The sequence below is a fragment of the Protomyctophum bolini genome, assembly GCF_963924005.1.
Source record: "Protomyctophum bolini genome assembly, chromosome: 18".
NCBI lineage: Eukaryota > Metazoa > Chordata > Actinopteri > Myctophiformes > Myctophidae > Protomyctophum > Protomyctophum bolini.
The window spans coordinates 16368982-16386880 of record NC_137879.1 but is presented as its reverse complement, the minus strand read 5'-3'; the positions used below and the strand labels follow the sequence as shown (position 1 = coordinate 16386880).

Below are 17899 nucleotides of genomic sequence, written 5' to 3'. Positions count from 1 at the left end.
ACCGTATAAGCCATATCTCACAAAAATGACTTATTGTTTATCACGGTGGGTTACATTTGACTCTAATTAAAACAATCTAGCAGGAAATCACGTGATTGAAAAAAAACCGATTGAGAGATCGATCATACTGGAGATTCATATTCTGTGACTACTTGTAAAATAGGGAAAAACTAATTGCTGGCAGGGGGCTGAATAATGTAGCCTATTTATTTATAAAGTAGCAATACCACAATGTACTGTAGAACTACTACAAATACAAGTGCTGTATTTCTGTCATTTGTATAAATCCAAAAAAAAATCACATCTCGTTTTTTCTTATTCTGGAGAACCATGCTGTGCTCTCCTCTGTTAGAATTACCTTTCTGTACACAAATCCATTCTTTCAATCACATTTTCTGTCCGTGTCAAGCGTACCAATTTTTTAAAATTGAGCCTGCATCCCAACAAAAGAGACCGTTTTACTCTGTACAGGTTTGCTCATTGTGAGGGCACTCATTATGGTTTTAAGCTACTTAGTTGGGAAATTGCTCACTTGTATTCACCGGAAGCAAAGTACACCATACTGAGCGCCACAGGTGAGACAGCTACTGTCAGCTCTGCTCATTGGTTTGAATGGAGAATCTTATCAATGCTGATGTAAACAGAAAAATAAAACAACAGTGTCAAGTGGATTCTCTGTCGGGCAGAAACCTTGTTTCTCCATATTCTAACGTTGTGTTTTTTTTAATTATTATTATTATTTTTATTATTATTTTGTATTATTACCCTTATTATTTTTTGTAAATTAATCAACTGATAATCTACTGTGTGCGGCCTAGAGGGCATCTGAGCATGAGCAACACAATACCTCTTACACCACGTGTCTTTGGGAACTCATGCTGTCACATGCATACAGTAACTAGAATGTTGTGTTAGTACACAAAGCTCACGTTAGCACATCATGGCACATCATTGATGGCATTGTTCAAGATACAGTATTCTATGCAGATCTGTAGCCCAATGGAAAAGGATGAAGGAGAGCCATTCTACCACTAAAGAAATGTTTTCAATTGAGATTTAAGATGTAGACTGTTATGTAGGGGGATTCAACTCAAGATGGTTAGCTAACTGATAATTCATTTAACTGACTGAAAGCCTTTTCAATTGCACATTAGACTTTGTGTCTTGTTTTTATCACAAGAGATGTCACTTCCGATTGTGGCACAGAGACTTCCAGTTCCAGTTTGAATGGGAAAATGTCATTTGCAAGGGGGCATTCAGAAGACACAGAATACTAAGAGTTCAGATAAGAGGAGGGAAGAGTACTGTTTCAATACCTTCTGTACGGAAACTGTTTTCTCAGCTGTCTCTTCTTTCTCTTATCTGAACTCCTGGCATTCTGGTGCCTTGTCAATGTCCCCTTGCTAAATAATACTAACAGAAGCAAGACAGTATGTGTGCAGCCTGGGAACAAAGCTGCACAGTGGTCTTCAGTGGTGAAGCCGTACTATAGGATGGCTGGTTCAAGGTTTCTTTATTTTGTCTCCCAAGGGAGAAATTTGTCTTGGACCACAAGGACCCGCCCTGCAGCATACAGATACAATACAATACAACAAAGGCACACAGTGAGCCGTACAACATTAAAAAAAAAACACACACCAACATACCTAGTGCAAAAGAGGAAGAACATCACCTCATAACCTTCGACCCCTAGCCTGTCTGCCCTCTGCAAGGACTCTGTTAAGGAGTGTGATTGACAGAGGGACAAAGGAATGCTTGTACCTATTATTGCACGCATGTATGTACCTCCTACCTCCTACCTGATGGCATTAGCCGATACTCAGGGTATAGTACATGGGAGGGGTCAAACACAATTTTCTTAACCTGTCCAATGGTGGCCTGCTCATACCCATGATCTTCCCTGCCATTTTGTCTAATGTAAGGATCTCAGATTTGTATTTTACAGTTAGGTTTAAAAACCAACTGGTGATACCATACCTTAGAATTGACTCTATACTAGCTTTATAGAAGATCAGCATTATGTTTCTACTTACACCAAAAAGTCTGAGGCCTACCTGACCGGTCAATAAAAGAATGCTGAATTAACTAGCTTGTATTGGTAACTTTGACTGCACAATAGCCTCCCATATACCTCCTGGGTATTCAATTCATAATTATGATATGATACATAACAACAACATTAAAATCATCATGATGGGTTGGGGAGTGGCAGAAACTATATTGTGCGTGGTGGTACACACCGCTCCCTCTCTCCATATTAAATTAGCTAAGCAGTCTTCGAGAGAGAGAGAGAGAGAGAGAGAGCCTTACGTTGCCAATGAGGACACGTATGGCTGTGCTCTATAGTCTGGCAGCACACAGCTTCTAGTTGTTGTAGTTAAAGTATAGCACAGTAATAGTAATAGTAGTAGTTGTGTAACTTGTGTATTATAGCAGTAGTAGATGGCTAGATTGATACAGTATGTATACTTTATTAATCCCGAAGGAAATGTGTTCTGTTCAATAGCTCCAGTTGCCATACGTTCATACATAACCTGGAATAAATAGATGTTCAAAGACTCTGACCTCTCATGACTTTCCTAGGGTGGAGTTCTTGTGCTGCTTTTCGCTAGTGTGAGCACTTTGCTCAATGGGGAAAGGTGTCCGAAAGTCAGAACTTCTGCAGTCAGTGCTGTGTACAGGGTGAAGACAAGAGGGGCCAGGCACAGTCCCCTAGGGAACTCCTGTGTTGCAGAACACTGTGTCAGAAGTACAATCCATCAACCTGTCCTATAGTATTAGTCATTGTAGCAGTTATAGACACTAGTAGGCTAGCCATAGCGGTAGAAGTAGTAGTAGTAGTCATAGTAGTAGCAGTCGTAGTAGCAGCAGTATAGCAGCGGTGTCCTTACGGATCTGGAGGCCCGTTTTAAGAGCTAATGTGACCTGTCATCCTGCCACACACACACACACACACACACACACACACACACACACACACAGATAACCAGAGTGAGTGCGAGAGAGAGAGTTATGATGAAGAGACAGAAGGGAGGGGGAGTGATAATTAGAAGGAATGAAAGGAAGAAATGGAGGTAGAGAGTGTGAATGAGGGAGAGAAAAGAGCTAGTGTAATGGATAAGGCAACACGGTGACAAAGTGGTGTGTGTGTGTGTGTGTGTGAGTCAGATAAAGTGTGTGCGTGTGCGTGCGCACGTGTGTGTGTGTGTGTCGGGATGTGTGTGCACGCGCGAGCGCTGACGATCCGTTCTCTCCTGAGATGCATCAATCTAGTACAAGGTCATCCTTTCCTCTTCTCCTCTCTGTGCTCCCTTCTTTTCTTCCCCCAACATCCGACTGCACCCTTCGCTTTGCTTTGCTTTCCTTCTCTCTCTCTCTCGCTCTCTCTCTCGCTCTCTCTCGCTCTCTCTCTCACCCACTTCTTTGGGCAGATTTCCTCGCTAATCCTCGACTTCCCCTCTTCTCAAAGTGTCTCTCCTCTCCTCCCTTCTCCAGTCTTATCATCCCTTCTCCAGTCCAGTCCTCTCCTCTCTCTCTTCTTCTCCTCAACCTATACATGCCACAACTTTCTCTCTTCAATTTCCCTCTTTTCTTCCCTCTCCATCCCCTCACCTGTCCTCCGGTGGATGAATGGATGTAAAGGGAGGTCTAGATGGACAGGTGAATGGATGATGGATGAGAGGCCGGGTGCTGGGGTGCAGGTAGGCAGACAGAGAGGGATGACTCCCCGGGGAGGGATGTGGATCTGAGGCAGCGGTGGCCGAGTGGATTGCGGAGCGGTCTAGATACCGGAAGGTCGCCAGTTCGAATCAGCGTTCCGACACGTTAAAATTACCACCGTTGAAGTGCCCTTGGACAAGGCATTGAACCTCTACCATGAAATGCTCCATGTGGGCCTGGCTGTAAACAAGTATCTGATGCTTAGTCCAGTTACCCTTGGTAAACTTGATTTACCAGAACGCATTTCTTCTTCTTCTTCTGGATGGGTGTACCTGCTGATGGAAGCTCTTAAAAGGACAAGAGATGCTCCGCCCGCCCGTGTCCTTAGTCCACCTCTTATGTCACATTCTATTTCCGATCTCAGCTGTTTCTCATCAGAAAGAATTCCAAGGTTGGCATATTTTTCAGATGCCAAATAGGTCCGTCAATCATTATTGTAAGATCTGCTATTTTTGCAAAAGAAAAATCAACTAGTTTAGTTTAGTTTAGTTTATTCGCACAATAAAAACAGTACAAAAAAGGGTAACATCAATAAAAGAGAAATTATGTGCAGGTGAGAAAAAAAACTAGAAAGATGCAATCCTGTGGATTTGCGAGAGTGGTTGCCTATCTATAGGAATATTGTTCAATTAGATTGATTGATTGAATAGTTTATTGAAAATATATTTCAAAAGGATAAATTCACAAGAAAGCTGTTTCCATTGTGGTCCTCTTGGGGAAAGGGGAAGGGGAGCAACAGACAATAACGGTACAATACAGACAAAAACAGGAGGCAAACATAAAACAAAAAACACAAGAAACAGAACAAAATCCATATAAACTGACCAATAAAACTGGATTTCATTTCATTTCAGAAGAGTTGAGTTGGGTATGTCACCGTATACTGTCCAATCAAATGAGGGCAAAGCACACAAAAGCCTTGGGAAGAGTTCCGAATCACTGGCCAATCGGAGGGGAGAATAGAGAGTTATTGCAGGATTTTAACTTTTATTTATTTTTCAGTAAACAGGTGGGTCATGTTGGGCATCACAGTGCATTTCGTAATTGTTACAAGTCAGGATTAAAAAATAAATAAACGATTTAAATGTTTTCTACGATTTAAGCGCTGGAGTGCAATAACAATAGTCTGCTTGCCTGTAAGCAACCACAGTAACTAGTTTTGAAATATTTTGAGAATAATGACAGGAAAACAAGTCACGAGTCAGTCAGCCAGTTAATAAGCAAGACATCCAGACATCCAGTCGGTCAGTCATCCAGCTACACGATAGGCCAGACTTCCAGTCAGTCAGTCAGTCAGTGGACCAGTCATCCAGACAGACTGTGAGTTATGTGCCTCTAGGATGACTGTGTTGTTGGCACTTGTGCTGAGGTTTTCTTTATGGGCTGTGTGGGCCACAGGCCAAAACAGGGAGCCGGCCATTCATTAGGGATGTAGCAAGCTTAGCATCTTACACTGTGTTATTAATGTACTTTTTAATATGCACATTATTTCAAAATTACTCCTCATGGATTAATTAAAAAGACAATGTGTGACACGCACGCACGCGCACACACACACACACACACACACACACACACACACACACACACACGCACACAGTCTGCTCTGTCGAGGTGATTGCAGTCAGTGCAGTGTGTTACAGCCTCATCATCTATATTTCATGGTAACTTTAGCATATGTGTGCAAAGTGCATGTGTGTGTTTGTGGTGTGTGTATCTGGCATGCACGCATGCTTTAATAACAGTTGCTAAGTGATGCGTGTGTGTTTGTGTATACCGTGGAGACTGTTGCTCAGTGTGTGTGTGTGTGTGTGTGTGTGTTGTGTTGGTGACGTATGTGTGCATCTTAGCGTACCAAACAATTTCCCACGGGTAGGATCCCGTTCACTATCTATGGGTGTACGTTTCACTGCAGCCCGGAACCTGTGGTAGTCCCACACTCGCATGTCTCTGTCGCTCCCTTTTTAGTTTGTCCTTAAAGAGGACCTTTTCTTTCTCTTCTGTCCATTTCTGCTGCACTTGCCAACTCACTCTCAACTCTTCCCTCTGCCAACTTGGCAGAATTTGGATTGAAGGAGAAAACACACATTATTGATTAGATACTCTATTTAGATTTGGAAGCTTCGAGTCGATGATAAATCTGAGAAGGAGTTTATAATCCTTTCTGAATAGAGAGGTCTCTTTTAACCTTCATGATCTTTTTATGGGCTGTGTAGTGTACTAGGGGTGTAATGATTCATTTGAACGGTGATACGATACTATGGCTGACGATACGATATATGGACAATATTGGTTCATTATGGCGATACGATTCAACGATTTAAAATCGATACAGTATTAGCAAAGACATGAAATCTGTGTGACATATGTGGAAAGAGCAGGTTTTTTAAGGGAAACATTTATTGTTATGGATATAAAGTAAACACAGTGTTTCTCTGGCAAATATTGTAGAATTCACACATTTATAGATAGACCATGTGTAGCGATATAGAATGGAAATGTAATGACACATTTCTTCTTCTTAAAAGTGCTTGTATTAATACAGTCGAGTATTTGCATTGCAAAGCGTTTCGATACCGATTATTTGCATTTCAAAACGATACAATACAAAGTCAAATGATAGGATTATGTTGAGTTTCCAATTTTTTATATACTTTTCGATTCTTGAAATTAGATTTTTCGATGCAGTATATCGTTACACCCCTATTGTGTACTCTTGTTCCTTTCTAAAGGGTGATTTATACTTGGTTACATGCCTGTGTCGTGCGCGGGAAATAACCGATCTACAAGCTCATAGCCCATAGCGCTGTGACGCATTGTGAACTTGTAGAGCAGCTTTTTCTTCAGGCATAACAGTCGTTTCCTGAGAGGTCCATCAGAGTGACAGCAAAGAATCTGTCCGTGGGTGTGGACTTGCTGAGTGGCGCATACATTCCATCCATAATGATGATATTCTTTCCCAGAAACCTTTTAAGAGAAGAGTCCAAGTGCACAGTTAGATATTTTCCGTGTTTATGGATAATAAAGGGGAGTCTTAAGTGCACACCTGTGAGGGTAGAAGGTGGATAAATGTACACTTAAAAGGGATAAGTGCATACCTAAGGAAGGGAACTCATGCTACGTAGCTGTGCTACAAGAGCACTTTTACTGTGGAACAGAAAAACACTGGTTAACAAGTGTGCACTTTCAACATGAAAAAAAGAGCTAAGATGTTTGAGAAAGAGCCCTTGAGAGATGTAGCCGTGTTCCTCTTCAGACATTTTATATTTTAATCACCATTCACTCTCGGACTGCCATCCTTGTGTATACAGTACTTCTACAGCTGTATAGTTTTCAACACTATTTCTGAACATGGACTGCATGAATGGGTGGTGATTTATAATCTGAACATGTGATCAAATAAGCGTGCCGAGGCAGCTGGTGTGCTGCTGTGAGAAAGTCCAGGTGTGCCGTGCTGGGATTTAGTGTTAACCACACATTATTATTGCAATATAATATATGCAAAAAAAAACAGTATAAATTAGTGTATACTTCTTTTAGTTTATTTACTATTTCACAACTCATTTCCCAACACAAAGGCATAGTCTTTACCCACTAAACATGATATAAATGAATGAATGAATGAATGAATGAATTACTTAATTAATTAATTAAAAATTAATTTATAAACATGGCATCTCAACTCTATTTTTAATCAAACTTTAATTAAAAATTTCAAAACAAAATACTATGACTATAGCCGTACCTGACTTGACTTGCCTGGTGTGGTGTGCATTGGGCACAACACATTTGAAAACCACTGTTCTGTACAGTATGATGAAGACTGAGAGGCATATCGAGAGGGGGTAAACAGAGGGAGGAGGGGCTACAGACATGCAGACAGACAGAGTGGAACCCCACAGAGAACAAATGGCCGCTTAGTAATTGATGAGGTGCATCAGCTTACTCTGAAGGATAAAGAGGCAGTCAAGCAGAAGATACACATCTGTTACCTGGAGGCTGGTCACTTGTGTGTGTGTGTGTGTGTGTGTGTGTGTGTGGGGGGGGGGTTGCCTGCATGCGTGCACTGCTCTCGGTACGCACATGTCACTGGGGGGGTGACTCCGTTGTAACTATAGTGACTATTGTTCCATGATGTCATTTCGTATCACAGTTAATTATTTCAAATTATTCTTTATAAACACGGTAACACCAGGTCATTCACTACAACTGCAGCTTGGTTGTATGTGGTGTTCCATTAGTTAAGAACTGTTTCCAGAGGCAGCCACCACCCCTGACATATGACCCGTGTCTCCCTTCACATCCAGTAAACACATTGTTGTTGCCTCTTTTGTGTTGCCAGGCGATGGAAACATTGTGAGGTTGGGTGTGAAAGAAAGAAAGAAAGAAAGAAATGTCTGTTCTATAGAGGGTACATGCTGGCATTTTGATCGGTGTGTTTTCAGACAACAAAAAAACGACACTGCAGACTGCCACCATGAGCAGGTACTCACTCACTCACTCACTCGCCTGAATTAGCCAATCAGACACCTGTTCATCCAGTTTATCGGCTCAATACAACTAGTAGCCAATTACAATGCTCCGGTAGCAGCCATTGGCAGACAAATCACTGGCACAAGCCAAAAGGCTCGACACTGACATGGCAACCTGTCTTATGTTGCATTGCAGTTGGTGCTCTATGCACTTGCACAGCCAGGAATGCGAGAACAATTAGAACCCCCACGTCTTGACTTTGAGATGAACTAGGACAATTTGATAGTCTGAGATAATAGTATTTGACCTACAGTACCTGTTACAGAGAGACAGAGAGAGAGAGAGAATGTAGGACGTGAGCGAGACAAAGCAGGGGCGTAGCCATCATTTCACAAGTGAGCGGTACAGATTGTTCAGGAGTGAGACCATTTTTATTAAATGATTTATTCAAAGATCCTCTCACGTTGGATCTTCAGAAACATAAATCAACCGATTTCAAATAACTCACAGTCTTATAAGCCTATTTAGCATAACGTAGTACACACACAAAGTCTACAGCCCATCTTATTTGCTGAGCATAATATTCATGGCCTTGATCTAGTGATGCACCTAAATGTGTTTCTGTGCCTCTCCTATCTAGGTTGTCCAGTTTAACTTTGTGTGGATGTGACTCACTGCAACACTGAGCCCATACTGTATTGTGCTTTGGAGGCGAGCTAACTACAAAAGCTCTATTTTATACTTTGGCAGTTCTTAAATAGCCAATTGACAAGCTCACGATGTGTCGTAATGCGACATGTTTGTAGATCTGCTATTTGGACCCGTCGGGGTTGAGGATTCTAATGTGTTTGAACTAGTTTCTGGCAACATTCCTTGCAGAATAGTTGCAGCTTCATTGCTTAAAGGGATATTAAACTGTTTCACATTTGATTGATTCAGTATTTAGATATTTGATATAACTCATTTTCTTTTCTTTTTTTTGCGGTTTACGCCTTTTATTGGTTTTTTGAAGGGACAGTGTTGAGCCATCCATCCATATCAAAGGACAGACTTGTCCAATGACCGTTGTAGATCATAGTAGTGGCAGATCGAGTTCCATCAACATCAGGGACAGTTACATTTGCTGAAGCTTCGTCTATCAGCCTCGCTGAGACAAATTCCTCATAATGTGTAAACAACTAAACATACATGGCAATGAAAGAACTCAGAAAATTATGCGATCTCCGATTATTTGCAGGGTCATATCTGACGATACAGATACTGACCGATTCCGATATTATACGGATTATGCTGCCTTCAAACATAGAAATACACAAAACAAACCTCCCCCTGGCCAGCCTGATGGAGGGGAAAGGAACTGGTTGGAATAACGTGTTCCTTCCACGCGCTACGTCCGGCCGGGGAAACTCCCCCCTGTCAGGTGAAAAGAAGCAGCTTGGACTCATCATGCATAGAAGAAGCATTAGGTCAGTCTGCTGCCCCCCCCAGGTTGGCAGAGGAAGTGTAGTCCCCATAATTACATTATATAATTGACACTGGGTGAAAAAATGGGTTACAAAATCGATGGATAAAAATGTATAAAAAAATAAATACACAAAACAAAAGCAACAGATGGTCACATTATTATTGCGTCATCAATATCTGTGAAAATAATCTGGATTATTTAGAGAGCGATCCGATAACGATATGGCATTTGTATGGCCGATATGCTACCGATTATATCGTGCATAACTACAAAAAATAATAGTATTGACAGTACAGACACTGGTCCAATAATCCACAGTAGCCCACATGAATATCTCCACAAAGATGGAAAGTGAGGCTGTTTTGATTTTCAGAAAATCTTTAAAAAGTTTCAAAAGTAGTGAAAATTGCAGATTTAACTTTGTTCTTGAAACCTCGGCTGTCGTCTGTCCTACAACTGTCATATGGAGATACAAGGGTTCTCCACGACAGCAATGGCACTGTGTGTGTGCGACTGTGCTTGTGTGTGTGTGTGTGTGTGTGTGTGTGTGTGTGTGTGTGTGTGTGTGCATCCCGTTCGTGCTTGTGTGTGCAACTGCATGTCTGTGGAAGGGGACTGTTGACGTGGGACATATCTTCATACCTAAAAATAAAGTTTTGCTCCTCTTCTACCATGGCATCCCAGCCTGGTTTGGAAACCTTGGAGCACAGCTGGAAGCCCAGATTACTGGGCTAACACAAAGAGCAATGGAAATCATGGGAGTCAGGCAGCAACCCACACTCCAGGCTGTCTGTCTGTGATGAAACTATCATCAGAAAGGCTCTGAAGATTATTTCAGATCCCACCCATGTCCTCCACGCTGAGTAGCAGCTTCTTCCCTCAGGCTTCAGAGTCCCCCAATGCAGCTCAACTGCTTTAAGAACGTTTTGTCCCTCTGTCCATCAAAGTCCTAGATTACATGCAAGCCAGAGCCTAGACTGAAATAACCCAGGCTAGGCTAGCTAGGCTAGAGGGGCGGATTCAAACTAGCACTGGAAACCGAAGCCGAACCGAAACCTATGTGCCCGCCTCCCCTCCACGGGAGAACACCGTGGAGAACAAAATGGTCTCAATCCTATGCCACATTTTTAGGGTACTTTTAGGGTATTTCGCCCATACTAAATTTTCCCTTCATTGTCAATGGCGTTTACAAAACAAACATTGAACTATTAAGACAATGTTTGTTTTGTAAACGCCATTGACAATGAAGGGAAAATTTACGTCATAATGTGCCTCATTACGTCATATTGTCTCTTTAATGTTAATGGCGTTTAAGTTGGCGTTTGTGTTGGCAGTAGTTTCTTTTACATCACCATTACATCACCTAATCAACATAAGTTAGACTTTAACATATTAGCGCTCCTCACTTCACACGGGTGTGATTTTTATTTTTTTGAGGGGCGCCCCTCAGAAACGCATTGTCCTACACAAACATTAAAGCCCATTGTTAATGAATGGACAATTTTGAGGGTTCGTGTAAACACAAACATTGCGTAAAACAAATTGAAGACGACGGTGAGGACGCAAATTCTGATTGGTCGGAATGAGATGATGTATGATGATGTACGATGATAAGATTGCGCCTCACAAAATGGCAAAAATATTTTAAATAATTACAAAATAGCAGATTTGCCAGCTCAATCAAATCACGTTGTGAGCCCATATAATTATTCTATGCTTCCACGTTCTAATTTGTTTCAGTTGAGAACATCACATTCATTGAGCTTTAAGGCTTTATACAGAATAAACTTTTCTTTCTCTTGTTTTCATCTTCCATGTGTTTCTCCTGATGCTTGTGTTGTCTGAATCCAATGTGGTTCTGACTCTGATTTTTCTTTTTCTTTTTTCTCCTTATCTTCCTCTGCACCCTTCTTCTCCCTTCCATCTGCTCTTCCTGGCCCATGTTCTGTTAAACTGGAATGTGACACTCTGTCTCTGACTGAAGATTGGCAATATGACGGTAAGAACAGTCTTTTTCTGCCCCCCCCCCCCCTCTCTCTCTCTCTCTCTCTCTCTCTCTCTCTCTCTCTCTCTCTGTGGTCCTGTATCTTTCCTGTCTGTCGCTTTCTGTCTGTTCCTTAACTTGTTTTTATTCTTATTCCTCCCACTTTCTGATGCTCCTCTCCTCTCCCTCCCTGCTTCTCTCTCAGTTAACTGTGTGTTCAGTGACTGGGCTACTTTATTAACTAACCCCCGGTAACCCTGCAGTGCTGTTAGTGAGGAATGAGGATTACATTTGTCATTGACCCCCAGAGCTGTCTTCCTTGGTCTGTCCTTTCTGTCGCTAACACTTTGCCTAGTCTTCCGCTACATATCTCCTCTTCATGATCCTTCATCTCTGACCAGGGGCCATTCTAGTCCCCCACCCACCATTATTTCCACAGTTCTCTACCTCTCACCAGCTCCCCACACAAAGGTTGCAGCTTATCAACACATTGTGTGTTTTTTCAGCGCTTCCATTTCTTCCATTATTCTTTTATATTTCTCTCTCCTGTACATATTCGTCTCCTTTCTATATGTAACTCGCACAGTTGATGCTGTTGAAGGGGAAATTCCACCCTATAACTGAATTTACATTACATCCAACTGAGTTTTATTTTAATATGCAGTGGGGACTGTGGGGCTCACGTCGTCATAGCCCTATAAAACACACAATGGCTTCTGTCAAAGTGTCTTATAGGTATTAGATTATTCTAAATGTTATATCTGATCCAGGATCTGTCTCTACTAGTCTTGTCACCTAATTTTCAATATTGTGGGGAGCGAACATTCTGTAAAAATCACACCCGTGTGAACTGAGTGGTGCAAATAGACCTATAGGGGACTCCGGTCAACTAAGTATATAGGGCTTAAGCGGTTATAGAATTTCACAAGTTAAAATTGGGCTGTACAATAACATACAAATACATGTAATTATACGAATTATATTTCAGACTGGATTTGCTGTCCCTGAAAGAAAAAAAGGCGGAATGAGGAGTGCATGCATGCTTCCTTCAATTTGTTAATGAATGAATGAATTAATGTCCTCTCGTCCATGCATTTATCCTTTGCTGCAACACAGAGCTCCTGTAGGTCAGTCACTGTTCCACAAGAGCCCTCATTTAAAACCCACATAGCGTCTATTTGCCAAAAGCTGACAAAGCTGACAAAAGACTTTCAGGGTTCACACTCATATCAAGTATATTGATATGAAGTCAGTATCATATGTTCATATTTGATAATACTGCGTTGTAACATTAAACTGCAGGGTTGAAACATTGGTATGGATGAAACGTGTATCGTCTCTGTCCGTTGTACAATATTTTCCCAGAGACCAACATCATTTTTTTGCTTTCCCAGGACAATTTAGTTATATTGTAATTTTCCATGACTTTTCCATGACTGCAAAACTATGTTAAGGTATAATGGAATTACTGTAGTCATTGATTTGCTTTGTAATGTTGCTTGTGTTTTCATTTCCCTCTGTACAGAATGTAAGCTCTCTCGGTCTGGTCCTCCTGCCACCATCGTTGCCATAGATGAAGAGAGTCCCAATGGTAATGTACTTTCATCCCTTTGCATTCTGTTGCATTAATTTTATCCTTTCATCCAGGATTTCGTTGGAAAATGTTTTGTTAAACTTGAGCCAGATTACTGAAAATGAAGCACAACACTGGTTACTGTTGATGGAAAACTGTTCTGCCATCTGTGTATTTCAAATGACTGCCGGAGGTTATCCAACTCGGGGTTTGTGTATCAGTCCAAGCTGTAGGAGATACTCTCTGTAACTGATCCATAGCCTTATTACGTCACAAAGACAACGAGCATTTAACCATATGGGCATCCCTACTCTCTGGGTATGTCATAACAGGTGAACACTAACAGGTGAAGTTAGGCCAGCATTCTCCAAAAGAGCAGATCTGCAAGCTCACAAGACATACATCTATAAATCTCACACTATTAAGGCAACTGACCGGTTCCACGCGCTGCACAAGGTGCCCTTTTTTCACTTGAGCACATGCCCCTCTAAATGTCTGTGCACGTCACATTCCCTCTCCTCTTTGAATCAACTTAAAAGAAAGCACTCTACTACCCATTCACGGAACATAATCAGCTAAATGTCATCCAGTGTGTCCTTGTCTGTGTTTTTGCTGTCTGTAAACTCAAGCTGTTTCAGTGCTCATTAGCTAATTAGTAGCTGCTGGTTTGATGGCCTTGCCAGCTAGTGACAAAGCAAAGGAGTGTAAATAAACGCTTCCACATGTACATGTTTTCAGGGATGCCTGAATGTGTGTGTGTGTGTGTGTGTGTGTGTGTGTGTGTGTGTGTGTGTGTGTGTGTGTGTGTGTGTGTGTGTGTGTGTGTGTGTGTGTGTGTGTGTGTGTGTGTGTGTGTGTGTGTGTGAGGTGCATGCGTGTGGTTTAGATTTCTTTAGTAGGACCGGACAGGTCCAAATGTACTGTAAGTATAATGGGTAACATCCTTATTTACCATATACAGTAGGTGGTTACAGGACTCAGGAGACTCGTCAGGGAGCTCCAAGGTTCCCGGGTCCTTAATTCCCCTGCTCCTCGAGGCATTGTGTTTAAGTATCCTGGACCTTGAACCAGGCAACACATTAGCGTGTCATGTGTTGTGTAACAGTGTGTCTGTGCCATTGCAGTGTGTGTGAATGGGTTAGATTAGAATACTAGAAAAGTACCAGTCCATTTACCATATGGGTTATGCAGTTCTGCTACATTTTGCATTCAGTCCCTTCAGTCAAGCCTGCCAGATGGTGAAAATTGAAAAGTTAAATTGAAAAATAGGCCTACATAACAAAATACCAGTAGTAACAATTACTATTCATCCGTACCTGAATGCACTGTGTACAAAATCTATTGATAGATAGATAAATGTACCACATTCTCCTCATGTTTGGCTTGGGACGGGAGTTTTGCTGAGCAGGCATGCTTGTTCAGTACTCGCTTTGCTTTGCATTCATAAGGTTCCACTCATGCAGTACATACTGTATGGGCCAGTGGAACCACATTTCCATTGTGGGCCAACAAACAACCCACATTTAATGCAGGAGGGCTGTTCGGTTAAGTGCCATGCTGATGGTCACCCCAACAGTCACATTGTTTAATCTTTCAACAGCAGATTGGAAGATTGACACGTTATGACTCCCTTCTGAATTCAATCACTTACCCCCTTGCTACAGTGATCACATTTAGAGCACTGCTCCATTGGCCCCTAATCCCTTGTGAGTACTGACCGTTCCACCACTGTATATCCATCAACGTAGCTAAAAGCAATGTTGCTTTTAGGCTTTCTAGCAGCGGGGCTCTATGGATGGCTACGCCAACCTAGACTTTACTCCCAAACAAGATACTGTACATTATCTCCACAACTACTGACTGGATTGTAATGGAATTCGCTCTGCATCTTCAAATGTCTGCAGAGCTCTCAGCATTTTCTACAGTAAGTGCATCCATGTTTCCCAGAGGATGAACATTTTGTTCGACCCCATCACATTGCCTCTAGTAATGTCAGGCCCGAAATGTGAACTTTCCATGCAAGATATCTCATGATAGTCCTAATAGGCAGATTGCAGGATGAAACTGAGCGCAGAGCCTTACGCATGCATGCACACATGCATGCACGCACACACGCACGCACAATAAAACAATAATTTGAATTAGTTATTACTGGTGGCAACCTTTGCATGGGGCGGCAGTGGCTCAGGGGTAGAGTGCCTGGATGGGAACCGCAAGGTTGCCAGTTCAAACCCGGGCTCCCCCAGAGTTACTGTCGAAGTGTCCTTGAGCAAGACACTGAACCCCTAATTGCTCCCGATGTGCTAGTTGGTGCCTTGCATGGTTTCCGCTGCCATCGGTGTATGAATGGGTGAATGTAATGCACAATCTATGTAAAGCGCCTTGGATAAAGGCGCTATATAAATGCACCATTTACCATTTACCATTTATACTATGTGTTTTTGTATTATTTTTTATTTTTATTTTACAGTATATCAATACACATTATAATATATTTATTTAATTTGCTTTCTAGTACCAGCTGAAGCTCAGCTCAATATCACACTTGAATATTTATTTCAAGTGTTAGTTATTCAGTAGACACACATACATATTTATTATTTATTATTTTCAGGAGGATAGCCTATTAGAGGCTGAAATACACAAATAATTTAGTATGCCAAACCATTCTTTTTTACTCACTCATTTTGAATCATCTTAAAAACTAAATGATCCACACTATTGAGGAAGCTCAAAGTATAACAATTTTACTGTCTGCCATTACATGGTGCGTTGTGAGCTTGTAAATCTGACATTTTTGATACTTTTGAAAATGTATATTTAAGCAATGAATAGTATTAACAAGAATCTGTGACCAAATAATAACTACATTGGATCCACTGGCACACCACTTTCCACTTTATGAAATGTAACTATAAAACACCTCAGACGCCGTTAAGCTTCATCGAAATTCAGAACACTTGTCATGGTTTTATCATGGGACGACAACTCTCCCTCTCTTGATACACATTGTTTTACTGGGACGACAACTCTCCCTCTCTTGATACACATTTTCCCCATTCACTCATTCACTGGCATTGACGAATATATTTGTAATTTCAATCCAAGTCGCACACCGCCATTGCTGTATGACGATGGTCATTTGGTTTTTTTTGTGTTTATGATAGAGGGAGCTCTTCCGCAACCTGTGAGTGATCCTCGGACTTGCGAAGAAGAGTACACCCAGAAATAATGTGATCTAAAAAAAAAGTTTAATGTTATAGGATTTATAAAAAATATATATATATATTTTTTTTTATATGCATTCTGTTTCCAGAAATCATTATTGGTGAAAACAAGCTAAATTCAACTGCCAATAACTAAAGAACGGTGAGATATTTTGTGGAGAGAGAGGAGAGAGAGAGAGAGAGAGAGGGAGAGAGAGGGAGAGAGAGAGAGGGAGAGAGAGGGAGAGAGAGAGAGAGAGAGAGAGAGAGAGAGAGAGAGAGAGAGAGAGAGAGATGGACATTGTGGTGTAAGTATTATTATTAGGGCATGCCTCCTGGCAGAGATTTGTGCTCAGCTCAGAGTATCTTTGTTGTGGACAAAGTATGTCAGAAATTGGGTTGTGACCAGAAATCCTATGTGGAGTAACTGAAAGTTATTGAACTGTAAAATACCCCTGCACCTTAAAGTTGAAAAGGTTACTAATGTAATGTGAAAGAAAGTTATTGGATTTCTATAACAAAAATAATGTAAGGATGAATAATTATTTAATGTAAAATAGGACCCTCCCCAAAGCTCTTTGGACAAGGCGACACAGTCTTAGCCTTTTTTAAGAAAAACCTTTGTTTGTCAACTTGTACCTTTACAGTACAAACACCACAAGTACATCTTACAGCTAAATGTGTATGCATGAAGCTAAACAAGCATAACGTTACTTTCCTGTGGCATTCAGTAGGCATATCACATTTTCTGTAGTGTGCTCTAGCTAGAAAATTATGCAACTAATTTTAATGTGCTATCTAGCAACAGTGTGAAGAACCTCAGTGTGAGGGTCATGTGCATCTAAATGTGTTTATACTTGTGCACATTGTGTGTGTGTGTGTGTGTGTGTGTGTGTGTGTGTGTGTGTGTGTGTGTGTGTGTACGTGCGTATTCTAGTTAAAATGCAAAACACTGTAGAATGAATGAATGTAATTCGTGTAATTTGATTTGCTGTGGAATAGATTTGGCTGTAAATGGGTGTTATATGGTTAGTGGAGCATCGCTGTTGAAGGTATTGGCAAAAGGAGAGTGAGAGACGGGGGGTATTGGAAAATGGCAAGTTATATTCTTGCGCAGGGAAAGAAAATAGAAGTGTTGTGATTTTCATAATTTTCTGTAAACAGAACATTAACATGAGGCTGTGTTTGTGTGTGGCTGTGTGTTTCTGCATGTGTTTGTGTGTGAGTGTAAGTAAGAGAGAGACAGTTATGTATATAGATGATAAACACAAAACGAACATACACTGCGCTGTAGCATGGAGCAGTTCTTGCTCTGGTGGTCACCGCTGATCTCACTGCAACACAAAGACACACGCACGCACGCAAGCATGCACGCACGCATACACAGTACACACACCACACACACACACACACACACACACACACACACACACACACACACACACACACACACACACACACACACACACACACACACA

General features: G+C 41.4%; 1 protein-coding gene across 1 annotated transcript in view; it reads left to right on the top strand.

The window, feature by feature from the left end:
- LOC308333176 (protocadherin-15-like) overlaps positions 1-17899 on the top strand; it is a 199704-nt gene that overhangs the window by 34660 nt on the left and 147145 nt on the right. Inside the window, exons 3-4 of the mRNA XM_080789372.1 lie at positions 11643-11657; positions 13168-13233. Coding sequence (XP_080645498.1) covers positions 11643-11657; positions 13168-13233 — 81 coding nt within the window. The remainder of the gene's footprint in view (positions 1-11642; positions 11658-13167; positions 13234-17899) is intronic.